The 17664-nt window shown below is 35.4% G+C and overlaps 1 protein-coding gene across 4 annotated transcripts in view; it reads right to left on the bottom strand.

Moving 5' to 3' along the window:
• The window catches only part of DMXL2 (Dmx like 2), a 166995-nt gene that overhangs the window by 28087 nt on the left and 121244 nt on the right, over positions 1–17664 (bottom strand). For 3 of the 4 annotated variants that reach the window (XM_027554014.1, XM_027554011.1, XM_027554012.1), the window contains exons 21-27: positions 15292–15389; positions 14701–14866; positions 12335–12599; positions 6146–7227; positions 5553–5744; positions 1901–1977; positions 277–404 (exon numbers count right to left, since the gene is read on the bottom strand). In XM_027554014.1, coding sequence (XP_027409815.1) covers positions 277–404; positions 1901–1977; positions 5553–5744; positions 6146–7227; positions 12335–12599; positions 14701–14866; positions 15292–15389 — 2008 coding nt within the window. The remainder of the gene's footprint in view (positions 1–276; positions 405–1900; positions 1978–5552; positions 5745–6145; positions 7228–12334; positions 12600–14700; positions 14867–15291; positions 15390–17664) is intronic. The other variant, XM_027554013.1, reaches the window with a different exon arrangement.

Raw genomic sequence — 17664 nt, 5'->3', positions numbered from 1 at the left:
TTGTGCTCACCCTTGGGAAGATGTTAAACCTTGCTTTTTTTATGCTGGTCAGCACAGCTGGTTTTTGAAGCCTTAACTTTCTGAATCTTCAGACAACATTACAATACTTAAGAATTCCTAATCCATGGCAGAAAATATCATCAAAAACAAACAAACAAAAAGTGATTCACCAAATCCACAAACAACAACATTCAGGGAACCAGTTAGTAGTTTTGTAAAAAGGAGTTTCCAAATAGAAAATTTAAACAAATATAAAAACAGCACTGGAGTTCTCACCAGGCCATTGAGCAGGAGAAGAATTTGGTGTTGCATGTTCTTCAATGCTTTCTGTCCTTAGTCTTCGACGATCACTTAAAAGAAGCCCTTGATAAGCCATTCCTGTAAACTGGTTTCCTTCTGTTTGACTGCCAAACCAAACAAAATTCTGTTATTTATTATCCATAGAGGTAATAAGCAAGTATACCTTAAACACACTTTTTAGATAACTGTAGCAAAAACAAAACTCTTAAAACTGAATTCAATGTTCCAATAATAACTTATTTCAGAAAGTTTTTTAAATTAGTTACAAATATTTATTGATAGTTTTTTACAAGAAAATACCAAATGTTCTATTTGGGCAGATGACATTTAGTCTTTAAAACCTTTCCCAAATGCCTGCTTAAAACTTAAAAATCTTTTCCATATTCACTTATTTGTATTTTAAAAGTCTGCTGTAAGGAGATTACTGTTGGTACCAGGAATATCAGAAGTTTCAGCAACTATGTTGTTGCATTCTTAGTCCTGCCAAGTTGTGCAAGCCCAATTCTGAATTAAAAGGTCAACTAAAATCTGCAGGAAACTATTTTAGAAAAACCTAAAGTCAAACATGCCCAAATATTTACTTTCCTCATCTTTATGGAGTAGGAGAAATACAAAAGAAAATAAATCTGACTTCTCAGAGAGTCAATCACAGCCTAAGAACTAGAAAAGATATATTTAAACAAAATGTATTTGGATTCTCATCTGGCACCATTTGAAGCAGTGACTGATATCAAACAAATTGTCTTTGATCATTAAGGTGATCACTGTCAACTAAATAAACTCTTTCTTATTTACACTTCCAAGTTTTGAGAGTTCACTTAGACATGGCCTTACTAGGCCAACATCAGAGTTAGGCCATTTTGAGAGAGTTAACTCCTTATGCAATAACAGTCTTCCCACAAGAGGCTGCTGAATTTATAAGAAAAAAAAAAATCTAGATACATGTTTAATATATTTAATGTGATTCTATTTATAGTACAAATTTTCATTTATTAACATAATTCATTTAAGTCTAGGTCATCTTTCTGACTGATTCAATTTCTTACTACTTATATTGCCCCGGTCATTAAAATATAAAGTATACACTGATGAAGGCAATTAGACATTTAACAAAATTTCAAACCATTACATCTATTGATATCACTTTTAAAGACTGATACTGAAATAGGTAAGTAAAATTGATTTTAATAATTCAATGCTAGGAATGTACTTTATCATTTTTCAAAAGTTTTCCCTCTTTCAACTGAAAAGCAAACAAACAGGAACTAATCTAATGCCAAAGGAATAGCTCTTAACGGAGAAAAAAATTAGAAAACTTCATATTATAAATTACTTTGGATAATGGATACTTCTTTTCTTGAAAACAAAAAGAAGATGGTGATGATAATTTTCCTTTACCATCTGTCATTTTCTACTTGTCTCTGTTGTTACTAGGTGATTGCTAAACTAAACAATTATTTTCTAATTCTCATAAAGTACACACGGTGGTCATATTCCAGGATTTTTCAGTCCCTTGGAAGCAGAACCTTAATATAACTGTGGTACAGTTTAATGTTTTTGCTGTATAAATACTATTTGGGTGATTTTTTTTTTTTTTTACCTGTAGCTATGACTGTCACATAATGCTTGGTAAATTGATGCAGAAAGTGATGCTGCTAATGAATGAAGTGTGTGCACCTAAAACCAAAACAGCCACAATTACATTTTGTACTGATATTTCTACAAACAGTAGTAGGTTAAAGATCAGAAAATATCCAAGAAACTAGCAATATCATAAATAAGACTAGATCCTACATGAGACTACTAACTCTGCCTTAAAGCTTCTAAAACAACACTCACCTAATTTAATATGCATTCTTACAACAAAGTTAACTGATTTATACACATATTTATCAAATATTCATTACTGTGAGCCTGCCGTTTTGCAGGCCTTGAGTAAAGTGTCAACGTTCACATTGCTGGGACTGTCCTAGCCTGCTAATGAATAGCTTAAATAGTAATACTCAAAAAAAAGAGAACCAAAATTAGCAGACAATTTTCAGAGCTTTTATTTAAACTTGCCTTATTAAATTCCCCTTGATGAAACTGAAGAACTGATCTTATCAGTAAGAATGAATTAAATGTTTAGAAAATGTATCAATCACTGTGTGAAATGGTTAATTTTCCAGAAAGCAAGACATCCATCCACTTAGAAGTAATGCAGTCTGAAAATTTTAAATTTTGATAGTTTAAAAAATTATCAATATAATATCAAAACCTACAATGCCATGCTGAATCAACACTTGATTCCTACAATCTTAAAATCTGAAGGGATCTTAGAAATAGTTTCATACTTTTTCAAAGCTTATCCAAATTTCCTGGAACTAGAAATGTTAACTTAGATTACATTAAATGCCAACGTAATTATAAGCACTGAATGAATTTTCTACTTTTCCATATTCACCTATCAAATAATTTAAGTAATCTCAACAGGGGCTTCCCCAGGTAGTACTAGTGGTAAAGATCATGCCTAACAATGCAGGAGATGCAAGAGACATGGGTTTGATCCCCGGGTCAGGAAGATCCCCTGAAGAGCATGGCAACCCCCTCCAGTGTTCTTATGTGCAAAATCCCATGGACAGAGGAGCCTGATGGGCTCCAGTCCACAGAGTCGCAAAGAGGTGGACACACCTGAAGCGACTCAGCATGCAAGCAATAGGATGACATGACCAGTTAATCTTGGGTTCTTCAGAAGCACACACTACCAGAGACTGAATGCGCATTTCATACAAAAAAATTTTTAAGTAAAAATGCTGGGGAACTGAAATGACATCAGCCACTGGAACTGGAAAAAGCACAGGACAAATACACTTAGGCTAGTACAGAGGAAGTTTGATCAACTCTCCAGATCCTGCCATCCTCCCTAGGGTTTCTTAGCATCTACCTGCTTTTACGTTTTCAGCATAGGATACAGTTTTAATTTGGGGTAGTTAATTCTGTATATTGTCACCCTGATTATTTACTTATATGCACAGTACATCATGAGAAATGCTGGGCTGGATGAAGTACAAGCTGAAATCAAGATTGCTGGGAGAAATATCAATAACCTCAGATATGCAGATGACACCACCCTTATGGCAGATAGTGAAGAAGAACTAAAGAGCCTCTTGATGAAAGTCAGAGAGGAGAGTGAAAAAGTTGGCTTAAAGTTCAACATTCAGAAAACTAAAATCATGGCATCCGGTCCCATAACTTCATGACAAGTAGGTAGGGAAACAGTGGAAACAGTGTCAGACTTTATTTTTGGGGGCTCCAAAATCACTGCAGATGGTGATTGCAGCTATGAAATAAAAAGACACTTACTCCTTGGAAGGAAAGTTATGACCAACCTAGACAGCATATTAAAAACCAGAGACATTACTTTGCCAACAAAGGTCCATCTAGTTAAGGCTATGGTTTTTCCAGTAGTCATGTATGGATGCGAAAGTTGGACTATGAAGAAAGCTGAGCACCAAAGTATTGATGCTTTTGAAGTGTGGTGTTAGATAAGACTCTGGAGAGTCCCTTGGACAGCAAGGAGATCCAACCAGTCCATCCTAAAGGAGATCAGTCCTGAGTGTTCAATGGAAGGACTGATGTTGAAGCTGAAACTCCAAAACTGTGGCCACCTGATGTGAAGAGCTGACTCATTTGAAAAGACCCTGATGCTGGGAAAGATTGAAGGCAGGAGGCAAAGGGGACGACAGAGGATGAGATGGTTGGATGGCATCACCGACTCCATGGAGGTGAGTTTGAGTTAACTCTGGGAGTTCGTGATAGACAGGGAGGCCTTGTATGCTGTCGTCCATGGGGTCACAAAGAGTCGGACACAACTGAGCGACTGAACTGAATTCTGTCCATATTCTCATTACCCTGAATTACTGCACAGTTTCCAACAAAACAAAATCCTCAGGCAGATACCAATGAGAGTACTTTCACTGGGACTACTTCTAATCAATCATGGTTTTCCCCAAGATACTTCCTGAACTTACATTTTCATAATATCTCAGCATGTAAGGAACAGTTATAAATATTTCTACATAATGATTCATTTAAACAAGATGGGGATCTAAAGGAATGTGTGTTAAGAATACTGCATAGAAAATGAATTAATTTTTCCAAAAAAGTATCTGCCTGTCTTAAAGGAAGACAGTAACTTTTCCACAAGTAAGAAGAAGCTATTATATTAGATTCAGGTGTACAGCATAGTGGTTCAATATTTTTATAGATAATTCTAAAATAATGGCTATATTTTCCTGTGCTATCAACCTAGATAGCATATTGAAAAGCAGAGACATTACTTTGCCAACAAAGGTTCATCTAGTCAAGGCTATGGTTCTTCCTGTGGTCATGTATGGATGTGAGAGTTGGACTGTGAAGAAGGCTGAGCGCCGAAGAATTGATGCTTTTGAACTGTGGTGTTAGAGAAGACTCTTGAGAGTCCCTTGGACTGCAAGGAGATCCAACCAAGTCCATTCTGAAGGAGATCAGCCCTGGGATTTCTTTGGAAGGAATGATGCTGAAGCTGAAACTCCAGTACTTTGGCCACCTCATGCGAAGAGTTGATTCATTGGAAAAGACCCTGATGCTGGGAGGGATTGGGGGCAAGAGGAGAAAGGGATGACAAAGGATGAGATTGCTGGATGGCATCACTGACTCGATGGACATGAGTCTCAGTGAACTCCGGGAGTTGGTGATCAGGGAGGCCTGGCGTGCTGCGATTCATGGGGTCGCAAGGAGTCGGACACGACTGAGTGACTGATCTGATCTGATCTGATCTGATATCTTTGTTGCTTAATTATTTTATACTAAGTATTTTACACTTAGTTGTTTATATCTCTTAACTCCCTACCCCTAATGTGCCCCCATACACATATGCCCACTTTGTTAACCACTGTTTGTTTTCTATGTCTGTGAGTCCATTTCTATTTTGTTACATACAGTCATTTGTTTTAGTTTTTTGATTCCACACATAAGTGATAACATACAGTATTTGTCTTTCTATCTGACTTATTTTACTTAGCATAATATTCCATCCAGTGTGGCAAATGGCAGAATTTCAAGAATGTTTACTTTCAACTTACATTCATTGGACAGTCTTGAACTGATCGGACTCAGAAGGCAGCAAATAAGAATACTTTAAATATTTCTTCCAAGTTCAAACTGGAAGAGTAGTATAACTTATTTACCTTCTCAGTGTGTACAGTATCAAATGATCATAAACTTTACATTACCTTCACATCTTCAATACTGGGATGAGGTGGTGTTTTCATCTGAACAATAGTATAGAGTATATCATGGATGTGATTATTTAAGTACAATACAGGATTAGCTATGACTGTTTTTGTTGAAGCAATACTTGCTGAAAGCAGAGGTAGAGTGGTAGGCAGTGGCAGTGGCGACTGGAGCTGCTTCACTGTAGTTTCCTGTGAGTGACAGTGGGTTATTTTTTCCAAAGTGGTTAAAATGAAGGAGAAAAAAAAGCAATTAAGTTATATGATAAAAATACTGGCAGTAAACATTTGAGTAAAAGCAGTATGTTAATGTACTTGCTCATTCCACAAAAACTGGTGTATCAGGTACTATGCGAGATGCAGAAGGTATAGAGATGAGTTTGACAAAGCTGTGCTCTCAAGCTTTTAGCCTACTTCTATTTATCAAAACTTTTGTCTAAAAATATGTATGCACAGTGTAAATATCTGCTTCTATGAATAGAGGAGCTGATCATGTTAAAATTAACTGGTAAAAAGAGCTTTAAAACTATAAATGAAAGAGTTACTGAAATTATTAAAATAACCAAGATTGAGAACAAATGTAAGGTTGATACCTGCTGTGATTCTTGTAGCAAGAATTTGAGCTCCATTCGTACTGAGGCCAGACCACCACCTTGGGCTCCGTGGAGGCTACAGTAACTAAGAAACACTCGAAGGAGGTCTTGGTTCTTGTGCAGCCATGACTTCCGTCTTTCCGCGTGCTCTCGTTTAGCCTGGAGTCTCCGCCTTTCTATCTGGTGCCGCTCATAGGAGCCAATATCCGGTTTATCCACCTTCTCTTCCTGATCTAGAAGATCACTCTCTCCTTTGGAATACATTTTACTGGCATATTCTTTAATAACCGATTCATGATTACATATTTCATGCAAGGCAGCAATTTCCTTTTCAAGCCAGTTGTAGAGCTGAAATCTGAGTTTTCCTCCATCTACTTCATAACCGGTAGCCAATGTTCTTAGTTCAGTCATAAGGATCTTTAAACAAGCTCTGAATTTTAGTTGTTCAGCAATCACATCAACTTCAGTATCACCTTCAAGATGATCCTCTTCCTGAGGGGTCAATAACACGTTAGGGTCTGGAGTTTTCTGATCTTCTTGTCTATCTTTTTTCCCGATATCTGTACTTTTCATTACTAAACCAACAGCATCTTCTTCCTCTTCTTCTAAGGCACTATCATGCTCTTCACCCCAATCAAGAGTAAGGGGTTCCTCTTCTATCCTTACCACTGGCTGACTCCAGTCAATCTGTGATGAAGTGACATTTGACCAATCAGTGCCAAAACTTCTATCACTGTCGCTCAGAGTTTTTGATTCTGAAGGTACACCATCCATCTTTTTAGAAATGAAATCACGCTGATCTTTTTTTGAGGGTAAGGCAGACACTTTGGTAACTTTTGGAATTTTGGAGAGTACCTCCAAGGCTAAAACAGGGCATCCAACTTTAAAATGAGCATTTGCTGTAGTAAAGAATAATTTTCTTTCTATGAGGTTAATTTTATCAACAAAGTTCTTCTCAGTTTTGAGACCTACAGTTGCCAAAGTTCCTTCAGGGGAGACAAGGTTTCTTCGAATAAGCAAAGGATGAGTTCGAAGGTAGTTGTAGAAACTAAACACCACTGGGTTACAAGACTTGATGATAACTATAGAAATCAAACAGAGACAATTGCAAGGTATGTTAATTTGTAATTATATTACAAAAGAATAAAGTGTGTCAGCATTTCCTCAAAATAAAGGAAACTTAATTATTAACCCAGGACTAGTTGAACTATGGTACATCCACACAATATAGCTGAAATTAAAATTTCCCTGTGATATCCAGAATATATTAAGTGAAAGTATATATAGTAAGCCATCTTTTATTTAAAAAATTAGAAAAATTAAAAACACATCTACACACACACACACATTTTTTAATAGAAAAAAAATACACAATTTTTTTTCAACTGGTCCCCTAAAAAGGGAGGGTAAAACAGGGTAGAAAGATGAGGAAAGATGATAGATTCTTCTAAAAATACCTTCATTTTATTTCAAAACCACTTAACGTTTTATATAATTCTAAAAGGAAATTTACTTTTTAAAAATTTACAATCAAAGCAAAATTACACAAATGATTGTTTGCATCAAGCTGGTACCATAATCATAAGACAGGAACTAAAAAGTGACTTAAAAATAAGTAATATGACTGACCATCCTGAGTCATATATACCATCAAAACAAAAAACTGAAAAAAAAAAAAAAAAGCTTAAGCTGTTCTCAGTAACCATGCTGTTGTAAAAATATCTGCATCATTACTCTGAAACTATTTTATATATATATATATATATATATATATATATTATATAAAACAGCAAATAATTATGTTAATGTCATAAGAATCCAAGCTTTTCATGATACACATTTTTGAAATATCAGAACTCTATATCTGAAATTAGAAATGTCAGTGTGAACACATGTACCTCAGGGTGGAAAATTTTTACTAGCTTCATTCATTGAAATAACCTAGGAACAATGGCCACGCCTGCAGCAATGGGGATCCCTGTGTTCAGGCTGTGGTGTCTAAATATCACTCCCAACAAAAAGGAACCAGGATTCTTTGGAGGATTGGTCATTTCCAGGTCTTGGGCAGGACATGTATAATATGAGCCTGAAACATCTTACCATACCAGAAAGCAAAGAAACTATCAAAGAAAAATGTCAAATGCAAGGACTTAAAGAGGCTCTGATAATCTGAGCATCCATAATAATAACCTGCAATGGATTAAAACACAACTCTATCTTAATCTGTGAATTCAAAATAACCTTAAAAAATGAAAGCTAATTGGTCACCTTTCTAGGATGCTAGAGAACCAAGCTATTATTTTGAAAACTAGTAAATAAGAATCAAACATTTATATTCCTTTTACTATGTATACAACTGGAATTGAGTAATCAAGTCATTGCCAAGGGAGACTGTACTCTAGAGAAGCATTCCAGCTCAAAAATGATAAAATGACAAATTTAGAATATTGTCATTTTACAAAAACTAATGTAGATGGCAGTCACTGATAGCTGTTAATTCCACAAAAAGCAAAATAAGCTGACATTATGAGTTCCCTGAGGGTTTCCCTGTTGGCTCAGATGGTAAAGAATCTGCCTGCAATGCAGGAGACCCAGGTTCAATCATTTGGATGGCAGGATCCCCTGGAGAATGGAATGGCAACCCACTCCAGTATTTTTGCCTGGAGAATTTCATGGAGCACGCCATGGAAGCATGCCAGAGGAGCCTGGCGTGCTACAGCCCATGGGGTCACAAAGAGTTGGACACAGCTGAGCAACTAACATTTTCAAATGAGTTCCCTGGTGGAAGTGCTCTACCCATCTATTAAATATTTCTGCCAAAAAAACTACTAAAATCCTCTAAAATCTTACTTACCAATTTATAGGAAATACAGAGAAACAGAGGGGGAAAAAAAAACATTAAATGAAACAACAAGAATACAACCAGCAAAATCTAAAACTCAGGAAACTACAGGACAGACAATCTGACTTCTTTAACAAATAAATTCGGGGGTGAGGCATGCTGCAGTAACTAAATATGGATGAAAACTGACATAAGAGGCACCTCAACCAATCACATGATACAGGCCTCACCTGGATCTTGGGTCAAACAAATCAACTGTATAAGATTTTATAAGACAACCAAGGAAATCTGAACACTGAGGATTTGATTACTCACAAAACTGTGTTATGTGTTATAACTGATATGTGCTATGTTTTTAGAGTCTTTATTTTTTAGAGATGCATGTTTTAATATTTACAGATGAAATGATCTGTTGGGTTTGCTTCAAAATATATCTATACAGTAAGTTCCCTAAATACAAACCTTCACACTGCAAACTTTCAAAGATGTGAACAGGCATTTGCATGTCTAATATAAATTAGTTCACATGTTTGGTGCACTTTTCAAGATACATATAATTAAAAATGTTTTATTATTTTTTGTGTTTGTTTATGTATTATTTGTGTGAAAAATATTATAAATCTATTACAGTGCAGTATTAATACAGCTGATTGTGTTAGATGGGTATAACTCTTTATGTATACATTAAAATTTCCCCAATAACAACCTCTTAAAAGTTAACCTGGAAAATATTAAGAAATAAATAGAATCTGTAAAAATGTGTACCTTTTATTAAAATTTATTAAATTTATTATTTAAAATTTATTAAAATTACTTGGGCAGCTCAGATATTTTTCTTCTAAAGGTTTTATTTCCTTTGCTTTAATTTTTTTTTTAATATTTACAGTTGTCCCCCTCTTGCCTGCAGTTTTGCTTCCCACGGTTTCAGTTACCAGAGGTCAACTGAGGTTTAAAAATATTAAATGGAAAATTTCAGAAGCACACAATTCATAGTTTTCAATTGCGAGTTGTTCTGAGAAGTAAGATGAAATCTCGCACCATCCTGCTCCATCCTCTCCAGGACAGGAATCATCATCCTTTGTCCAAAGTGTTCCACCCACTAGTCACTTAGTAGCCACTGCGATTATCAGATCCACTATCAGGGCATCAGAGTGCTTGTGTTCAAGTCCCCCTCATTTTATTTAATAACAAAGAGCCCCATATGCAACAGTAGTTATGCTGGCAGTTCATCTATGCCAAAGAGAAGATGCAAGTGCTTCCTTTATATGAAAATTTGAAAGTTCTCTATTTAACAAGAAAAGCAAAAAATTCATAAGCCAAGGGTACTATTATCTATGGTCAGAAAAAATCTTCTATCCACAAAATTGTGAAGAACGAAAAAGAAATTCATGTCAGTTTTCCTGTCACACCTAAAACTGCAGATGTTATGGGCACAGTGCATGATAAGTGCTTTGTTAAGATGGAAAAGGCATTAAAATTGTACGATAAGATTCTGAGTGAGAAAACCCACATTCCCATCTTTCATTACAGTATATTGTTGTTATAATTGTTCTCTTTTATCATTAGTCACTGCTGTTAATCCCTTACTGTGCCTAATTTATAAATTAAACTTTATCTCATATATATATGAAAAAACATAGTTTATATAGGATGTGGTACTATCCACCGTTTCAGAAATCCACTAGGGGTCCTAGAACATAATCCCTGTGGATAAGAGGGGACTACTGTATTAAATTATTACACTTCTTTTTTGTAAAGAATAAAATAAAAAATGAGCCTGAATCTCTTTATTCATTTAAGCTCTTTAAGTATTTAAAAATAACACATAAAATTATAACTAATGAAAGTACAAAATGAAAAGTAAAAGCTTGTATCTCTCCCTCCTATTCCTAAACGGTAACCAGTGCCAATTTAGTTTATGATTTGTTCCAGAAAACAAAAAAGAGAGAGGGAGCGGGAAACCAGACAGCATGTGTGTGCACACAGTACGTGTATGTGTGCCATATGCACATAAATACAGGGACCATATTGGTTTTTTTCTTTGTTTTTTTCGAAATGAGAAATTTAATACATTTGTTGAAATTAACACTAAAGTACAAGTCTAAACAACACAAGATATGGAAGGAAAATGATGTCTCTTCTATTTATTTAATTGGAGGCTAATCACTTTACAGTATTGTAGTGGGTTTTGCCATACATTGACATGAATCAGCCATGGGTGTACATGTGTTCCCCATCCTGAACCCCACTCCCACCTCCCTCCCCATCCCATCTCTCAGGGTCGTCCCAATGCACCAGCCCTGAGCACCCTGTCTCATGCATCGAACCTGGACTGACGATCTGTTTCACATATGACAGTATACATGTTTCGATACTATTCTCTCAAATCATCCCACCCTCACCTTCTCCCACAGAGGCCAGCAGACTGTTCTATACATCTGTGACTCTTTTGCTGTCTCGCATATAGGGTCATCGTTACCATCTTTCTAAATTCCATGGAATATTACTCAGCCATTAAAAAGAATACATTTGAATCAGTTCTAATGAGGTGGATGAAACTGGAGCCTATTATACAGAGTGAAGTAAGTTAGAAAGAAAAACACCAATTCAGGACCATATTGTTCTATACCTTACTTTTTTCACTGAATACAACATACATTAACACATCACTCTACCTCACTTACCTCACTTTTAATAGCATACTGTTTCTACAGTATGGATACATTATAATTAATTTAACTATTCTATTATTGAATACTTAAAATGTTCCATTTTATGATTACTGCAAACAATGCTAATAGATACCTTCCAAATGCTTCTAGGAAAATAAATTATTTGGGATAACTAAGAGAAAGTTCATCACACAAGAATAAAGTTTTTGTAGGCCCATACATCATACCAACTATGTGTAACAACCAAAATATACACTTTTTTAGAAAACTGGCTATTATACATGGAAAGAGCTATGCAATGTGGGAATATTCTGTATGCTTCACTTTAATATATATGAAATTAGAATAGTATGGTAATCTTATATACCTTGATATATAGCTATGAGAGTAAAAACATGTGTGAAATCTTCTTAGTACTACTAAAATTATGATAACAAAATGCCAGATTCAATTACAGGTAGTAAGTGACTGAACTTCTAGCCACATAAAAAATTTTGACGCTGATTTCTCAAAGCTGAAAAGTAAGTCTGGCAACGAAGAGGGCAGGGGTTGGGGTGGGGTGGGGCGGTGTGTGTGTGTGTGTGTGTGTGTGTGTGTGTATTATCTAAGTATATGTTATCTATTCAGAAACGGCCTTTTAAAAAAAGAGAAAGAGAAACACATAAAATGTCCTACCTTGATGTTCATCATCCTCCTTTGGTGTCTGTTCTAATAACGTGTCCAATGCTCTGGTGTAATCTTTCATTACCCAGTAAGCAAGACTACGGAGGAAAGGATCAGGATGTAATCTTTCACAATCGAATCCTGAGCCATCCTTTTGGCAACCCAAAATCTTCTGATTTAGGATGGACAGATAAGTGGAAGAAGTCTCAAAATCAGATTCATATAAACGGGCAATTACCATGGCTAGCTGGATATCTTCCATTTTTTCAAGACATACCTATAAATTTAAATATTAATAAATATTTATTTAATGATAATTATTTAGAGATATGAAATATCCCACTGAACTCCTGAAATTATCCACTATTTATATTATCAGAGTAGAGGAAAGAGGTCCAGAGGTTGAGAGAGTGATTAAGAAATAGCAAGAAATTTAAGAAACTAGAACTTAGTTTGCCGGGAGAAATATCAATAACCTCAGATATGCAAATGATACCACCCATATGGCAGAAAGTGAAGAGGAACTAAAAAGCCTCTTGATGAAAATGAAAGAGGAGAGTGAAAAAGTTGGCTTAAAGCTCAACATTCAGAAAACTAAGAACACAGCATCTGGTCCCATCACTTCATGGGAAATAGATGGGGAAATAGACGGCAAAACAATAGAAACAGTGTCAGACTTTATTTTTCGGGGCTCCAAAATCACTGCAGATGGCGACTGCAGCCATGAAATTAAAAGACGCTTACTCCTTGGAAGGAAAGTTATGAGCAACCTAGATAGCATATTGAAAAGCAGAGACATTATTTTGCCAACAAAGGTCCATCTAGTCAAGGCTACGGTTTTTCCAGTGGTCATGTATGGATGTGAGAGTTGACTGTGAAGAAAGCTGAGCACTGAAGAATTAATGCTTTTGAACTGTGGTGTTGGAGAAGACTCTTGAGAATCCCTTGGACTGCAAGGAGATCCAACCAGTCCATCCTAAAGGAGATCAGTCCTGGGTGTTCATTGGAAGGACTGATGCTGAGGCTGAAACTCCAAAACTTTGGCCACCTCATGCAAAAAGTTGACTCATTGGAAAAGACCCTGATGCTGGGAGGGATTGGGGGCAGGAGGAGAAGGGGACGACAGAGGATGAGATGGCTGGATGGCATCACCGACCCAACAGATATGAGTTTGAGTAAACTCTGGGAGTTGTTGATGGACAGAGAGGCCTGGCATGCTGCTATTCATGGGGTTGCAAAGAGTCGGACATGACTGAGCTACTGAACTGAGAACTCAGTAGCTTCCAATCTAGAAAGTTCATTTATAAAATAAGCATAAAAGAAGGTATATCAGTACCATCTTAGACTTGGATTAATTTAAACAAGGTTCATTTTTAAATTAAATAACACCTGTGATATAATCAGTTCCTCTTAATTGCTAAATATATTCCCATATAAAAACACAATTATTACTATTTTAAAAGAATCTTCTATTTACATAGCAAGTAGCTTAAGAAATAAAGCTACATACGCTATTCTTACTCTCTCTTGAGTTTGTATTCTAAAGTAACTACTCATCTGAGAATCTGAGGTCCTTCAGGCAATATGAGCATCTCAATCAATATTTCTCTTCTTGCCTGAGTATTTTCTAGGCTAAACTTCCCATCTGAAAATTATAAATATTTGTTATTTTAAAAAGTTACACACCTTAAGATAATTTTGAAAACAGGACTAATTCTATACAGAGTACTTTCCCTTTGCTGGATATTTTCCATGATGTATTATTTCCAATTACATTTTTCCTTCACCTGTTTGGATTATTCATTATAACTGATATCCTAAGAAGACTATCTCATAAATAGAAATATCTGTAATTACTCTCTTAATCAGCTATCAAGATTCTATATCCAAAAATGCAAAGTTTTATCTCTTCCCACTCACCTTCCAGTATCTAAGATGACTACATTACAAAACAGTATAAACTGTGATCTCAGTTCCTTAGCTATGAATTTCATTTAGAAGAAAAAGAACTTAAAATATCTGCCTGTCTATACCAAGTAAGGGGACTCTGACCTGTGCACACTTTCAATAGTTTAGAATCACAAGATGGCCAGGAAGAAGATATTCATAAACCACTTCTTCTATATATTTATAATTGAAATGCATATACTTACCTTGAAATGCAGTATTCTCTATATAAAATGTCCCATTTATGCTTCTCACTTGCATCTGTTTATAATTCCATTGTCACAGTGCCGCTATTTAAGTTAGTTACCTCTGTGTTTATTCTCTACCCTCTATCCTTATAAACACATGACCAAACATTACAATCTACTCTATGACCTTCCAAGGTTTTCAAGCTCTTACAGGTATTTCATAGCACATTTTCTCAGACATACCTCAATGGCATCTTTCAATGAACCAGCTAGCAAGAAAAAAGCAGCAGATTGTTCAAAGCGTTGTTTTCCAAGCAAAGAGAAAGCATTTTTCAAAGCAGCTTTACGCCATCTATCTTCATTAAAGTTGTGGCTGAAAAATGTTGTCATTTTTTCATCATGCTGTGACCTTGGTACCAGAGCACAAACAAGTGGTTAAACCAAATTTCAAATATTTAATCCTGTACAGAATATATGAAAATAGACAATGAAAATCTCAAACAGCCAGCTAAAAGAAGAACAACAACTTTAGTGAGATGTATTTGTTATCAAGCTTTGCTTCATTTCTTCTAACAAGGAGAAAATTCAAAATACGTACACGTAAGTAGGAAGCAAGAGCACTCTACTTTCCCAACTGTTTTCATCAACTTATTTTTAACAATATCCCACTCTTTAGTTAAGCTCAAATAATACGGTGCTTATTTTTCTTAAATAAAGAAACCAAGGCACAAATAAGGAAACTGATTTATCCAAGTACTTTCAAAAGTGTTACATCTTCAATTCACAGCACAATCTTCATTCCATTAAATCATTTTAAGTGTTGAAGCAATTTACCTAAACAGACCCCACACAACTGCTTTCTTCTTCATTGAAAGGTAGAATAATGCAGCATCCAAGGCATCATTGTTACGCTGAAAAGCAGCTTTGGCAACCTAAATGGTCAATAAAAAACTGAATTAACTATTTGATATAAGAATCACAACAATTAATGTTTCCCTACTACTTCCATGGTTGACAGAAACTATGACGATGGGAAGAAATGACTCTCTTCCACAGTCTCCAGTAGCTCATAACACATGCCCCTAGAGACAACCCTTGGCATACCTATAATTACAACAAAAACAGTAACAGCAGCTAGTATTTACTGACTACTTACCATGTACCAGGCACCTTTCATTTGTCTTACTGAATCACCATGATCCAAGAAGTACTATTACTATCCCCATTTTACACAAAGCAACTGAGACACAGAGAGGTTAACTGAATTACTTGAGGTCACACAGTAAACAAGGGGTGCAAAAGGTATTAGAAACCAGACAGTGACAAAACCAACACAGGAAACAATAAAGAAGGCAGAATATTTGATAGACATGATTTATTCTTTTTGGCCGTGTTGCTCAGCTTGCCAGATCTTAGTTTTGTGTCCAGGGATTGAACCTGGGCCTCCAGAAGTAGAAGCACAGAGTCCTAACCACTGGACCACCAGAGAATTCCTGGTGAGACCTTTTCTTAAAAATTAAGCATATTAAATTCCTTAATGTTTTGTTAAAGTTAAAATGTTGACTTCTATGGTATATAAATATATGTGATTTTACAATATTGATAGACATCTACGAACAAATATCAATTATACTCACACACACATTTAAAAAACTACAGGCAAAAATAAATGTTCTTTTCTTTTTTTAAACAAACATAACTTGGTATTTTTCAATCAAATTTGACAGTTCTGAAGGACTGACACATGCTTTCTGGCATGTAATTAAAATGTAGATGGTCGAAGCTCTGTTATTTTGAACGGCCTTCAAATTTTAGTTCTTAGAAATTTCACAAGAAAAAAGTCTTAATGAATACCTAATTCCCCATGTACCACAACAGACAACCAACCCCCCTTTGAGCCATATGGCCAAACTTGCTAAATTATACAGAACCAATGAACTCAATGTAAATTTAAAAATTATTAACCCAGTAACATTATTGTACATATTGTACATTGTACATGTATGTACATGTATGTACAATTGTACATACATACATACTGTTTTGAACACAGTACCATGCAGACCATATACTTCTCAAACATACCAAGCTAACATCTGCATAAAACTAAGTTGAGAAGCGAAATGATATGTTTTTTCAGCTAACATTGCCTGATGGCAGAGTAGAACACTACCAAGGCATGGGAGAGACAGGGGAAGGTACCTAAAAGTCACATCACAAAAATGCTTTACTTTCAATGCTTTTATTTCTCCTCCCCCTTTTTAAGCATTTTCTCTGCCTTCAATTATTTTAGTACTTCAATATTTAATAATTTTTATAAGAATTTTTATTCATCTTCAGTTAATGATTTATAACATACATTTCAAGAGAAAAAAATCTTACATATCCTTTTGATTGAATTTTAAGAGATAAATGACTTGTGGAAATTAATTATATGTATTGTAAGAAATACTCAATTTATAATGACAAGACACATTGTTGATAAAAAACTAAAGAGACTTTGTAGGCAACATCTGAACATTTCAGAGAAAATAGGATCTCCTCTTTTTTCTTTGCTTAGGGATATGGAAAAAATTTAATGGGGACTTCTCTGGTTGTCCAGTGGTTAGGATTCGCCACTTTCACTGCCAAGGACACAGGTTCAATCCCTGGTCTGGGAATTAACTACCCCAAACCATACAGTGCGGCCAAACAAAAAAACAAAAAAAAATTTCTGAGAGTGGAAGTGAGGGATGTGTGTTTCAAATAAGTTTGCCAGGTGATTCTTCAGACACTAAAATTTGAGAACTACTACTTTAGAGGAGTAAATTCCTCTTGAAAGAAATGAATTCATACTCCACAAATGTATCATGAATTGTACTTCTGAGAATTTCAGTGGACTGTTTACCCAAACTCTCTGAGTCATAGTTCTATCAGGTGGAAAATCAAGATAGGAACATGCAGCCAATGAGAAGATAACATGAAATATTTTATGAAAAGCAACTAGAACCAAGCCTGGATGCTCAGTCATGGTTAGTTTCTGCCAACACTGAAATAATTTTCAGCTTCTACTAAAAATTTTTTAACATTTTTTTTCTACTAGAAAACTGATTTCAAAAACCCATCTTGAAATTTATAGCATGTTTCATTTGCTGCCATAGATATCTTCCTCAAGTGCCACAAATCAAAACTTTTTGAATGGTATTTTAAATGTACAAAGGAAGTTTG

This window comes from Bos indicus x Bos taurus, chromosome 10 (assembly GCF_003369695.1).
Source record: "Bos indicus x Bos taurus breed Angus x Brahman F1 hybrid chromosome 10, Bos_hybrid_MaternalHap_v2.0, whole genome shotgun sequence".
In the NCBI taxonomy this organism is placed as follows: Eukaryota; Metazoa; Chordata; class Mammalia; order Artiodactyla; family Bovidae; genus Bos; species Bos indicus x Bos taurus.
The sequence above is the reverse complement of the archived record's forward strand: the minus strand, read 5'-3'. Positions and strand labels throughout refer to the sequence as shown.